General features: G+C 56.6%; 1 protein-coding gene across 1 annotated transcript in view; it reads left to right on the top strand.

Annotated features, from left to right (window-relative positions):
• Positions 1-12,743: 12,743 nt before the first annotated feature.
• LOC120027473 (CYFIP-related Rac1 interactor A-like) overlaps positions 12,744-13,554 on the top strand; it is a 41,776-nt gene continuing 40,965 nt past the window's right edge. The window contains exon 1 of the mRNA XM_038972419.1: positions 12,744-12,819. Within this exon, the coding sequence (XP_038828347.1) occupies positions 12,747-12,819 (73 nt within the window). The 5' untranslated portion in view covers positions 12,744-12,746. The remainder of the gene's footprint in view (positions 12,820-13,554) is intronic.

Here is a 13,554-nt window from a genome sequence, read left to right as displayed (position 1 = left end):
CAGAAAGAGGGGAGGTGGTGGGGTAGAGACAGAAAGAAGGGTGGTGGGGGTAGAGACAGAAAGAGGGGAGGTGGTGGGGTAGAGACAGAGAGAGGGGAGGTGGGGGTAGAGACAGAAAGAGGGGAGGTGGTGGGGTAGAGACAGAAAGAGGGGAGGTGGGGGTAGAGACAGAAAGAAGGGTGGTGGGGGTAGAGACAGAAAGAGGGGAGGTGGTGGGGTAGAGACAGAAAGAAGGGTGGTGGGGGTAGAGACAGAAAGAGGGGAGGTGGTGGGGTAGAGACAGAGAGAGGGGAGGTGGGGGTAGAGACAGAAAGAAGGGAGGTGGGGGTAGAGACAGAAAGAGGGGAGGTGGTGGGGTAGAGACAGAAAGAAGGGTGGTGGGGGTAGAGACAGAAAGAGGGGAGGTGGTGGGGTAGAGACAGAGAGAGGGGAGGTGGGGGTAGAGACAGAAAGAGGGGAGGTGGGGGTAGAGACAGAAAGAAGGGAGGTGGGGGTAGAGACAGAAAGAGGGGAGGTGGTGGGGTAGAGACAGAAAGAAGGGTGGTGGGGGTAGAGACAGAAAGAGGGGAGGTGGTGGGGTAGAGACAGAGAGAGGGGAGGTGGTGGGGTAGAGACAGAAAGAGGGGAGGTGGTGGGGTAGAGACAGAAAGAGGGGAGGTGGTGGGGTAGAGACAGAAAGAGGGGAGGTGGTGGGGTAGAGACAGAAAGAGGGGAGGTGGTGGGGTAGAGACAGAAAGAGGGGAGGTGGTGGGGTAGAGACAGAAAGAGGGGAGGTGGTGGGGTAGAGACAGAAAGAGGGGAGGTGGTGGGGGTAGAGACAGAAAGAGGGGAGGTGGTGGGGTAGAGACAGAGAGAGGGGAGGGGAGGTGGGGGGGTAGAGACAGAAAGAGGGGAGGTGGTGGGGGTAGAGACAGAAAGAGGGGAGGTGGTGGGGTAGAGACAGAGAGAGGGGAGGTGGTGGGGTAGAGACAGAAAGAGGGGAGGTGGGGGGGTAGAGACAGAGAGAGGGGAGGTGGGGGGGTAGAGACAGAAAGAGAGGAGGTGGTGGGGGTAGAGACAGAAAGAGGGGAGGTGGTGGGGTAGAGACAGAAAGAAGGGAGGTGGGGGTAGAGACAGAAAGAGGGGAGGTGGTGGGGGTAGAGACAGAAAGAGGGGAGGTGGTGGGGGTAGAGGCAGAAAGAAGGGAGGTGGGGGTAGAGACAGAAAGAGGGGAGGTGGTGGGGTAGAGGCAGAAAGAAGGGAGGTGGGGGTAGAGACAGAAAGAGGGGAGGTGGTGGGGTAGAGACAGAAAGAAGGGTGGTGGGGGTAGAGACAGAAAGAGGGGAGGTGGTGGGGGTAGAGGCAGAAAGAAGGGTGGTGGGGGTAGAGACAGAAAGAGGGGAGGTGGTGGGGGTAGAGGCAGAAAGAAGGGAGGTGGGGGTAGAGACAGAAAGAGGGGAGGTGGTGGGGTAGAGACAGAAAGAAGGGTGGTGGGGGTAGAGACAGAAAGAGGGGAGGTGGTGGGGGTAGAGGCAGAAAGAAGGGAGGTGGGGGTAGAGACAGAAAGAGGGGAGGTGGTGGGAGTAGAGACAGAAAGAGGGGAGGTGGTGGGGTAGAGACAGAAAGAGGGGAGGAGGTGGGGGCAGAGACAGAAAGAGGGGAGGTGGGGGGGTATAGACAGAAAGAGGGGAGGTGGTGGGGTAGAGACAGAAAGAGGGGAGGTGGTGGGGGTATAGACAGAAAGACGGGAGGTGGTGGGGTAGAGACAGAAAGAGGGGAGGTGGTGGGGGTAGAGACAGAAAGAGGGGAGGTGGTGGGGGGTAGAGACATAAAGGGGGAGGTGGGGGGGTAGAGACATAAAGAGGGGAGGTGGGGGGGTAGAGACATAAAGAGGGGAGGTGGTGGGGGTAGAGACATAAAGAGGGGAGGTGGGGGGGGTAGAGACAGAAAGAGGGGAGGTAGGGGGGGTAGAGACAGAAAGAGGGGACGTGGGGGTAGAGACAGAAAGAAGGGGGAGGAGGGGTTAGAGACAGAAAGAGGGGAGGTAGGGGGGGTAGAGACAGAAAGAAAGGGGAGGAGGTGGGGGTAGAGACAGAAAGAGGGGAGGTTGGGGGTAGAGACAGAAAGAGGGGAAGTGGTGGGGGTAGAGACATAAAGAGGGGAGGTGGTGGGGGTAGAGACAGAAAGAGGGGAGGTGGGGGGGTAGAGACATAAAGAGGGGAGGTGGTGGGGGTAGAGACATAAAGAGGGGAGGTGGGGGGGTAGAGACAGAAAGAGGGGAGGTAGGGGGGGTAGAGACAGAAAGAGGGGACGTGGGGGTAGAGACAGAAAAAAGGGGGAGGAGGGGGTAGAGACAGAAAGAGGGGAGGTAGGGGGGGTAGAGACAGAAAGAAAGGGGAGGAGGTGGGGGTAGAGACAGAAAGAGGGGAGGGGGTGGGGGTAGAGACAGAAAGAGGGGAGGTGGTGGGGTAGAGACAGAAAGAAGGGAGGTGGGGGTAGAGACAGAAAGAGGGGAGGTGGTGGGGGTAGAGACAGAAAGAGGGGAGGTGGTGGGGTAGAGACAGAAAGAAGGGAGGTGGGGGTAGAGACAGAAAGAGGGGAGGTGGTGGGGGTAGAGACAGAAAGAAGGGAGGTGGGGGTAGAGACAGAAAGAGGGGAGGTGGTGGGGGTAGAGACAGAAAGAGGGGAGGTGGTGGGGTAGAGACAGAAAGAGGGGAGGAGGTGGGGGTAGAGACAGAAAGAGGGGAGGTGGTGGGGGTAGAGACAGAAAGAGGGGAGGTGGTGGGGTAGAGACAGAAAGAAGGGAGGTGGGGGTAGAGACAGAAAGAGGGGAGGTGGTGGGGGTAGAGGCAGAAAGAAGGGAGGTGGGGGTAGAGACAGAAAGAGGGGAGGTGGTGGGGGTAGAGACAGAAAGACGGGAGGTGGTGGAGTAGAGACAGAAAGAGGGGAGGTGGTGGGGGTAGAGACAGAAAGAGGGGAGGTGGTGGGGGGTAGAGACATAAAGAGGGGAGGTGGTGGGGGGTAGAGACATAAAGAGGGGAGGTGGGGGGGTAGAGACATAAAGAGGGGAGGTGGGGGGGGGGTAGAGACAGAAAGAGGGGAGGTGGTGGGGGTAGAGACATAAAGAGGGGAGGTGGGGGGGGTAGAGACAGAAAGAGGGGAGGTAGGGGGGGTAGAGACAGAAAGAGGGGAAGTGGGGGTAGAGACAGAAAGAAGGGGGAGGAGGGGGTAGAGACAGAAAGAGGGGAGGTAGGGGGGGTAGAGACAGAAAGAAAGGGGAGGGGGTGGGGGTAGAGACAGAAAGAGGGGAGGGGTTGGGGGTAGAGACAGAAAGAGGGGAGGTGGTGGGGGTAGAGACATAAAGAGGGGAGGTGGTGGGGTAGAGACAGAAAGAGGGGAGGTGGGGGGGTAGAGACATAAAGAGGGGAGTTGGTGGGGTAGAGACATAAAGAGGGGAGGTGGGGGGGTAGAGACAGAAAGAGGGGAGGTAGGGGGGGAAGAGACAGAAAGAGGGGACGTGGGGGTAGAGACAGAAAGAAGGGGGAGGAGGGGGTAGAGACAGAAAGAGGGGAGGTAGGGGGGGTAGAGACAGAAAGAAAGGGGAGGAGGTGGGGGTAGAGACAGAAAGAGGGGAGGGGGTGGGGGTAGAGACAGAAAGAGGGGAGGTGGTGGGGGTAGAGACATAAAGAGGGCAGGTGGTGGGGGTAGAGACAGAAAGAGGGGAGGTGGGGGGGTAGAGACAGAAAGAGGGGAGGTGGTGGGGGTAGAGACAGAGAGAGGGGAGGTGGGGGGTAGAGACAGAAAGAGGAGAGGTGGTGGGGGTAGAAACAGAGAGAGGGGAGGTGGTGGGGGTAGAGACAGAAAGAAGGGAGGTGGGGGTAGAGACAGAAAGAGGGGAGGTGGTGGGGGTAGAGACAGAAAGAAGGGAGGTGGGGGTAGAGACAGAAAGAGGGGAGGTGGTGGGGGTAGAGACAGAAAGAGGGGAGGTGGTGGGGGGTAGAGACATAAAGAGGGGAGGTGGTGGGGGGTAGAGACATAAAGGGGGAGGTGGGGGGGTAGAGACATAAAGAGGGGAGGTGGGGGGGTAGAGACATAAAGAGGGGAGGTGGTGGGGGTAGAGACATAAAGAGGGGAGGTGGGGGGGGTAGAGACAGAAAGAGGGGAGGTAGGGGGGGTAGAGACAGAAAGAGAGGACGTGGGGGTAGAGACAGAAAGAAGGGGGAGGAGGGGGTAGAGACAGAAAGAGGGGAGGTAGGGGGGGTAGAGACAGAAAGAAAGGGGAGGAGGTGGGGGTAGAGACAGAAAGAGGGGAGGTTGGGGGTAGAGACAGAAAGAGGGGAAGTGGTGGGGGTAGAGACATAAAGAGGGGAGGTGGTGGGGGTAGAGACAGAAAGAGGGGAGGTGGGGGGGTAGAGACATAAAGAGGGGAGGTGGTGGGGGTAGAGACATAAAGAGGGGAGGTGGGGGGGTAGAGACAGAAAGAGGGGAGGTAGGGGGGGTAGAGACAGAAAGAGGGGACGTGGGGGTAGAGACAGAAAAAAGGGGGAGGAGGGGGTAGAGACAGAAAGAGGGGAGGTAGGGGGGGTAGAGACAGAAAGAAAGGGGAGGAGGTGGGGGTAGAGACAGAAAGAGGGGAGGGGGTGGGGGTAGAGACAGAAAGAGGGGAGGTGGTGGGGTAGAGACAGAAAGAAGGGAGGTGGGGGTAGAGACATAAAGAGGGGAGGTGGTGGGGGTAGAGACAGAAAGAGGGGAGGTGGTGGGGTAGAGACAGAAAGAAGGGAGGTGGGGGTAGAGACAGAAAGAGGGGAGGTGGTGGGGGTAGAGGCAGAAAGAAGGGAGGTGGGGGTAGAGACAGAAAGAGGGGAGGTGGTGGGGGTAGAGACAGAAAGACGGGAGGTGGTGGGGTAGAGACAGAAAGAGGGGAGGTGGTGGGGGTAGAGACAGAAAGAGGGGAGGTGGTGGGGGGTAGAGACATAAAGAGGGGAGGTGGTGGGGGGTAGAGACATAAAGAGGGGAGGTGGGGGGGTAGAGACATAAAGAGGGGAGGTGGGGGGGTAGAGACATAAAGAGGGGAGGTGGTGGGGGTAGAGACATAAAGAGGGGAGGTGGGGGGGGTAGAGACAGAAAGAGGGGAGGTAGGGGGGGTAGAGACAGAAAGAGGGGAAGTGGGGGTAGAGACAGAAAGAAGGGGGAGGAGGGGGTAGAGACAGAAAGAGGGGAGGTAGGGGGGGTAGAGACAGAAAGAAAGGGGAGGGGGTGGGGGTAGAGACAGAAAGAGGGGAGGGGTTGGGGGTAGAGACAGAAAGAGGGGAGGTGGTGGGGGTAGAGACATAAAGAGGGGAGGTGGTGGGGGTAGAGACAGAAAGAGGGGAGGTGGGGGGGTAGAGACATAAAGAGGGGAGTTGGTGGGGTAGAGACATAAAGAGGGGAGGTGGGGGGGGTAGAGACAGAAAGAGGGGAGGTAGGGGGGGTAGAGACAGAAAGAGGGGACGTGGGGGTAGAGACAGAAAGAAGGGGGAGGAGGGGGTAGAGACAGAAAGAGGGGAGGTAGGGGGGGTAGAGACAGAAAGAAAGGGGAGGAGGTGGGGGTAGAGACAGAAAGAGGGGAGGGGGTGGGGGTAGAGACAGAAAGAGGGGAGGTGGTGGGGGTAGAGACATAAAGAGGGCAGGTGGTGGGGGTAGAGACAGAAAGAGGGGAGGTGGTGGGGTAGAGACAGAAAGAGGGGAGGTTGTGGGGGTAGAGACAGAGAGAGGGGAGGTGGGGGGGTAGAGACAGAAAGAGAAGAGGTGGTGGGGGTAGAGACAGAGAGAGGGGAGGTGGTGGGGGTAGAGACAGAAAGAAGGGAGGTGGGGGTAGAGACAGAAAGAGGGGAGGTGGTGGGGGTATAGACAGAAAGAGGGGAGGTGGTGGGGTAGAGACAGAAAGAGGGGAGGTGGTGGGGGTAGAGACAGAAAGAGGGGAGGTGGTGGGGGGTAGAGACATAAAGAGGGGAGGTGGTGGGGGGTAGAGACATAAAGAGGGGAGGTGGGGGGGTAGAGACAGAAAGAGGGGAGGGGGAGGGGGTAGAGATAGAAAGAGAGGAGGTGGAAGGGGTAGAGACAGAAAGAGGAGAGGTGGTGGGGGTAGAGACAGAGAGAGGGGAGGTGGGGGGGTAGAGACAGAAAGAGGGGAGGAGATGGGGTAGAGACAGAAAGAGGAGAGGTGGTGGGGGTAGAGACAGAGAGAGGGGAGGTGGTGGGGGTAGAGACAGAAAGAAGGGAGGTGGGGGTAGAGACAGAAAGAGGGGAGGTGGTGGGGGTAGAGACAGAAAGAAGGGAGGTGGGGGTAGAGACAGAAAGAGGGGAGGTGGTGGGGGTAGAGACAGAAAGAGGGGAGGTGTTGGGGGGTAGAGACATAAAGAGGGGAGGTGGTGGGGGGTAGAGACATAAAGGGGGAGGTGGGGGGGTAGAGACATAAAGAGGGGAGGTGGGGGGGTAGAGACATAAAGAGGGGAGGTGGTGGGGGTAGAGACATAAAGAGGGGAGGTGGGGGGGTAGAGACAGAAAGAGGGGAGGTAGGGGGGGTAGAGACAGAAAGAGAGGACGTGGGGGTAGAGACAGAAAGAAGGGGGAGGAGGGGGTAGAGACAGAAAGAGGGGAGGTAGGGGGGGTAGAGACAGAAAGAAAGGGGAGGAGGTGGGGTAGAGACAGAAAGAGGGGAGGTTGGGGGTAGAGACAGAAAGAGGGGAAGTGGTGGGGGTAGAGACATAAAGAGGGGAGGTGGTGGGGGTAGAGACAGAAAGAGGGGAGGTGGGGGGGTAGAGACATAAAGAGGGGAGGTGGTGGGGGTAGAGACATAAAGAGGGGAGGTGGGGGGGTAGAGACAGAAAGAGGGGAGGTAGGGGGGGTAGAGACAGAAAGAGGGGACGTGGGGGTAGAGACAGAAAAAAGGGGGAGGAGGGGGTAGAGACAGAAAGAGGGGAGGTAGGGGGGGTAGAGACAGAAAGAAAGGGGAGGAGGTGGGGGTAGAGACAGAAAGAGGGGAGGGGGTGGGGGTAGAGACAGAAAGAGGGGAGGTGGTGGGGTAGAGACAGAAAGAAGGGAGGTGGGGGTAGAGACAGAAAGAGGGGAGGTGGTGGGGGTAGAGACAGAAAGAGGGGAGGTGGTGGGGTAGAGACAGAAAGAAGGGAGGTGTGGGTAGAGACAGAAAGAGGGGAGGTGGTGGGGGTAGAGACAGAAAGAAGGGAGGTGGGGGTAGAGACAGAAAGAGGGGAGGTGGTGGGGGTAGAGACAGAAAGAGGGGAGTTGGTGGGGTAGAGACAGAAAGAGGGGAGGAGGTGGGGGTAGAGACAGAAAGAGGGGAGGTGGTGGGGGTAGAGACAGAAAGAGGGGAGGTGGTGGGGTAGAGACAGAAAGAAGGGAGGTGGGGGTAGAGACAGAAAGAGGGGAGGTGGTGGGGGTAGAGGCAGAAAGAAGGGAGGTGGGGGTAGAGACAGAAAGAGGGGAGGTGGTGGGGGTAGAGACAGAAAGACGGGAGGTGGTGGGGTAGAGACAGAAAGAGGGGAGGTGGTGGGGGTAGAGACAGAAAGAGGGGAGGTGGTGGGGGGTAGAGACATAAAGAGGGGAGGTGGTGGGGGGTAGAGACATAAAGAGGGGAGGTGGGGGGGGTAGAGACATAAAGAGGGGAGGTGGGGGGGGGTAGAGACATAAAGAGGGGAGGTGGTGGGGGTAGAGACATAAAGAGGGGAGGTGGGGGGGGTAGAGACAGAAAGAGGGGAGGTAGGGGGGGTAGAGACAGAAAGAGGGGAAGTGGGGGTAGAGACAGAAAGAAGGGGGAGGAGGGGGTAGAGACAGAAAGAGGGGAGGTAGGGGGGGTAGAGACAGAAAGAAAGGGGAGGGGGTGGGGGTAGAGACAGAAAGAGGGGAGGGGTTGGGGGTAGAGACAGAAAGAGGGGAGGTGGTGGGGGTAGAGACATAAAGAGTGGAGGTGGTGGGGGTAGAGACAGAAAGAGGGGAGGTGGGGGGGTAGAGACATAAAGAGGGGAGTTGGTGGGGTAGAGACATAAAGAGGGGAGGTGGGGGGGGTAGAGACAGAAAGAGGGGAGGTAGGGGGGGTAGAGACAGAAAGCGGGGACGTGGGGGTAGAGACAGAAAGAAGGGGGAGGAGGGGGTAGAGACAGAAAGAGGGGAGGTAGGGGGGGTAGAGACAGAAAGAAAGGGGAGGAGGTGGGGGTAGAGACAGAAAGAGGGGAGGGGGTGGGGGTAGAGACAGAAAGAGGGGAGGTGGTGGGGGTAGAGACATAAAGAGGGCAGGTGGTGGGGGTAGAGACAGAAAGAGGGGAGGTGGTGGGGTAGAGACAGAAAGAGGGGAGGTGGTGGGGGTAGAGACAGAGAGAGGGGAGGTGGGGGGGTAGAGACAGAAAGAGGAGAGGTGGTGGGGGTAGAGACAGAGAGAGGGGAGGTGGTGGGGGTAGAGACAGAAAGAAGGGAGGTGGGGGTAGAGACAGAAAGAGGGGAGGTGGTGGGGGTATAGACAGAAAGAGGGGAGGTGGTGGGGTAGAGACAGAAAGAGGGGAGGTGGTGGGGGTAGAGACAGAAAGAGGGGAGGTGGTGGGGGGTAGAGACATAAAGAGGGGAGGTGGTGGGGGGTAGAGACATAAAGAGGGGAGGTGGGGGGGTAGAGACATAAAGAGGGGAGGGGGAGGGGGTAGAGATAGAAAGAGAGGAGGTGGAGGGGGTAGAGACAGAAAGAGGAGAGGTGGTGGGGGTAGAGACAGAGAGAGGGGAGGTGGGGGGGTAGAGACAGAAAGAGGGGAGGAGATGGGGTAGTGACAGAAAGAGGGGAGGGGGTGGGGGTAGAGACAGAAAGAGGGGAGGTGGGGGGCAGACAGAAAGAGGGGAAGAGGTGGGGGTAGAGACAGAAAGAAGGGGGAGGAGGGGGTAGAGACAGAAAGAGGGGAGGTAGGGGAGGTATAGACAGAAAGAAAGGGGAGGAGGTGGGGGTAGAGACAGAAAGAGGGGAGGGGGTGGGGGTAGAGACAGAAAGAGGGGAGGTGGTGGGGGTAGAGACATAAAGAGGGCAGGTGGTGGGGGTAGAGACAGAAAGAGGGAAGGTGGTGGGGGTAGAGACAGAAAGAGGGGAGGTGGTGGGGGTGGAGACAGAAAGATTGGAGGTGGTCGGGGTAGAGACAGAGAGAGGGGAGGTGGGGGGTAGAGACAGAAAGAGGAGAGGTGGTGGGTAGAGACAGAGAGAGGGAGGTGGGGGGGTAGAGAAAGAAGAGAGGGAGGAGAGGGGGTAGTGACAGAAAGAGGGGAGGTGGTGGGGTAGAGACAGAAAGAGGGAGGAGGTGGGGGTAGAGACAGAAAGAGGGGAGGTGGGGGGTAGAGAACAGAAAGAGGGAGGAGATGGGGGTAGTGACAGAAAGAGGGGAGGTGGTGGGGTAGAGACAGAAAGAAAGAGGGGAGGAGTTGGGGTAGAGACAGAAAGAGGGGAGGTGGTGGGGGTAGAGACAGAAAGAGGAGAGGTGGTGGGGTAGAGGACAGAGAGAGGGCCCCCGCAAATACTGAGAGGCTGGACAGATGTACACTGTAGTCCTTCAGTACTGAGAGGCTGGATAGACGTACCAAGCAGTCCTCCAGTACTGAGAGGCTGGATAGACGTACCCAGCAGTCCTTCAGTACTGAGAGGCTGGATAGACGTACCCAGCAGTCCTTCAGTACTGAGAGGCTGGATAGACGTACCCAGCAGTCCTCAAATACTGAGAGGCTGGATAGACGTACCCAGCAGTCCTCAAATACTGAGAGGCTGGATAGACGTACCTAGCAGTCCTCAAATACTGAGGGGCTGGATACATGTACCCAGCAGTCCTTCAGTACTGAGAGGCTGGACAGATGTACACTGTAGTCCTTCAGCACTGAGAGGCTGGATAGACGTACCCAGCAGTCCTCCAGTACTGAGAAGCTGGATAGATGTACCCAGCAGTCCTCCAGTACTGAGAAGCTGGATAGATGTACCCAGCAGTCCTCCAGTACTGAGAGGCAGGATAGATGTACCCAGCAGTCCTCCAGTACTGAGAGGCTGGATAGACGTACCCACCAGTCATCCAGTACTGAGAGGCTGGATAGATGTACCCAGCAGTCCTCCAGTACTGAGAGGCTGGATAGATGTACCCACCAGTACTCCAGTACTGAGAAGCTGGATAGACGTACCCAGCAGTCCTCCAGTACTGAGAGGCTGGATAGATGTACCCACCAGTCCTCCAGTACTGAGAGGCTGGATAGACGTACCCTGCAGTTCTCCAGTACTGAGAGGCTGGATAGACGTACCCTGCAGTACTCCAGTACTGAGAGGCTGGATAGATGTACCCACCAGTCCTCCAGTACTGAGAGGCTGGATAGACGTACCCAGCAGTCCTCCAGTACTGAGAGGCTGGATAGACGTACCCACCAGTCCTCCAGTACTGAGAGGCTGGATAGACGTACCCTGCAGTTCTCCAGTACTGAGAGGCTGGATAGATGTACCCAGCAGTCCTCCAGTACTGAGAGGCTGGATAGATGTACCCAGCAGTCCTTCAGTACTGAGAGGCTGGATAGACGTACCCAGCAGTCCTCCAGTACTGAGAGGCTGGATAGACGTACCCTCCAGTCCTCCAGTACTTTGAGGCTGGATAGACGTACCCACCAGTCCTCCAGTACTGAGAGGCTGGATAGATGTACCCAGCAGTCCTCCAGTACTGAGAGGCTGGATAGATGTACCCAGCAGTCCTTCAGTACTGAGAGGCTGGATAGACGTACCCTCCAGTCCTCCAGTACTTTGAGGCTGGATAGACGTACCCACCAGTCCTCCAGTACTGAGAGGCTGGATAGACGTACCCACCAGTCCTCCAGTACTGAGAGGCTGGATAGACGTACCCACCAGTCCTCCAGTACTGAGAAGCTGGATAGACGTACCCACCAGTCCTCCAGTACTGAGAGGCTGGATAGATGTACCCAGCAGTCCTCCAGTACTGAGAGGCTGGATAGACGTACCCACCAGTCCTCCAGTACTGAGAGGCTGGATAGACGTACCCACCAGTCCTCCAGTACTGAGAGGCTGGATAGACGTACCCACCAGTCCTCCAGTACTGAGAGGCTGGATAGACGTACCCACCAGTCCTCCAGTACTGAGAAGCTGGATAGACGTACCCACCAGTCCTCCAGTACTGAGAGGTGGATAGACTACCCACCAGTCCTCCAGTACTGAGAGGCTGGATAGAGTACCCACCAGTCCTCCAGTACTGAGAGGCTGGATAGAAGTACCCACCAGTCCTCCAGTACGAGAAGCTGGATAGACGTACACACCAGTCCTCCAGTACTGAGAGGCTGGATAGAGAGTAACCACCAGTCCTCCAGTACTGAGAAGCTGGATAGACGTACCCACCAGTCCTCCAGTACTGAGAGGCTGGATAGACGTACCCACCAGTCCTCCAGTACTGAGAGGCTGGATAGACACCCACCAGTCCTCCAGTACTGAGAGGCTGGATAGACGTACCCACCAGTCCTCCAGTACTGAGAGGCAGGATAGTGTACCACCAGTCCTCCAGTACTGAGAAGCTGGATAGAACTACCCACCAGTCCTCCCGTATGAGAGGCTGGATGACGTACCCACCAGTCCTCCAGTACTGAGAGGCTGGATAGACGTACCCACCAGTCCTCCAGTACTGAGAAGCTGGATAGACGTACCCACCAGTCCTCCAGTACTGAGAGGCTGGATAGATGTACCCAGCAGTCCTCCAGTACTGAGAAGCTGGATAGATGTACCCAGCAGTCCTCCAGTACTGAGAGGCTGGATAGATGTACCCAGCAGTCCTCCAGTACTGAGAGGCTGGATAGATGTACCCACCAGTACTCAGTACTGAGAGGCTGGATAGACGTACCCACCAGTCCTCCAGTACTGAGAGGCTGGATAGATGTACCCAGCAGTCCTCCAGTACTGAGAGGCTGGATAGATGTACCCAGCAGTCCTCGAGTACTGAGAGGCTGGATAGATGTACCCAGCAGTCCTCCAGTACTGAGAGGCTGGATAGATGTACCCACCAGTACCTCAGTACTGAGAGGCTGGATAGACGTACCCACCAGTCCTCCAGTACTGAGAGGCTGGATAGATGTACCCAGCAGTCCTCGAGTACTGAGAGGCTGGATAGATGTACCCAGCAGTCCTCCAGTACTGAGAGGCTGGATAGATGTACCCACAGTACCTCGTACTGAGAGGCTGGATAGACGTACCACCAGTCCTCCAGTACTGAGAGGCTGGATAGACGTACCCACCAGTCCTCCAGTACTGAGAGGCTGGATAGACGTACCCACCAGTCCTCCAGTACTGAGAGGCTGGATAGACGTACCCTCCAGTCCTCCAGTACTGAGAAGATGGATAGACGTACCCACCAGTACTCCAGTACTGAGAGGCTGGATAGACGTACCCAGCAGTACCTCAGTACTGAGAGGCTGGATAGACGTACCCAGCAGTACCTCAGTACTGAGAGGCTGGATAGACGTACCCAGCAGTACTCCAGTACTGAAAAGCTAAACAGCGGAGCGCAAGAAGAACACAAACCGGAGTGAGAGAGTGATCTGTCCGTCCATGTTGCCATGCCAACGCCACCCATATACCACCGTCACACCCGACCAACCCACCCCCTCCTACCCCAACCATACACACACACCGCACACACCACACACACACATTCCTCACACCTCCCCTTCATCACCCACACAATCCTCTTCTTCCCTCTTTCTGTTCTAGGAGATTCATGGGTAACCTCCTGAAAGTGCTGGCTTGCTCCGATCTTGAGCATGGCCCAATCATTTTCCTTGACTTTGAACGTGAGACCATCCGCTTTTTTATCATTTTTATTTTTCTCTCTGTTATTCAAATATATTTTGTCTTTTTTTATTTATAGTTCTTCCTTCATTCTGTCTCAGTGTTGTTTGTCATATACCTGTAGTCTCCCTCCTTCTCTCCTCCATGTTTCTCTCCTCCTCCATGTTGCTCTCCTCCTCCATGTTTCTCTCCTCCTCCATGTTTCTCTCCTCCTCCATGTTTCTCTCCTCCTCCATGTTTTCTCTCTCCATGTTGCTCTCCTCCTCCATGTTTCTCTCCTCCTCCATGTTTCTCTCCTCCTCCATGTTTCTCTCCTCCTCCATGTTTCTCTCCTCCTCCATGTTGCTCTCCTCCTCCATGTTTCTCTCCTCCTCCATGTTTCTCTCCTCCTCCATGTTTCTCTCCTCCTCCATGTTTCTTTCGTCCTCCATGTTTCTCTCCTCAGTCCTCACCGTTTCCTCCATTTTCTTTTTTTCAGTTCAAGACGCTGGTCTTCATATGTAATAACTCATCTGGAGTTATATGTGAAGACTAGTCAGAAGCAATAAGCTGAAATATGGCTACTACTATGTGGATGATTCAAATTGTACACAGACTTTCAGATTGGTATCGGGCCCTATTTAGTAAGCAATTTACCAAGAGTCTTCAGAATGCCATACCTCTAATTTTTATCTTGTTGCTTTGAGATAAAGATGTCTTACAGCCAAAGACCATCTATATCTATCTTCTTGCTTTAA

The sequence above is a fragment of the Salvelinus namaycush genome, chromosome 32 (assembly GCF_016432855.1).
Source record: "Salvelinus namaycush isolate Seneca chromosome 32, SaNama_1.0, whole genome shotgun sequence".
Taxonomy (NCBI): Eukaryota; Metazoa; Chordata; class Actinopteri; order Salmoniformes; family Salmonidae; genus Salvelinus; species Salvelinus namaycush.
The sequence above is the reverse complement of the archived record's forward strand: the minus strand, read 5'-3'. Positions and strand labels throughout refer to the sequence as shown.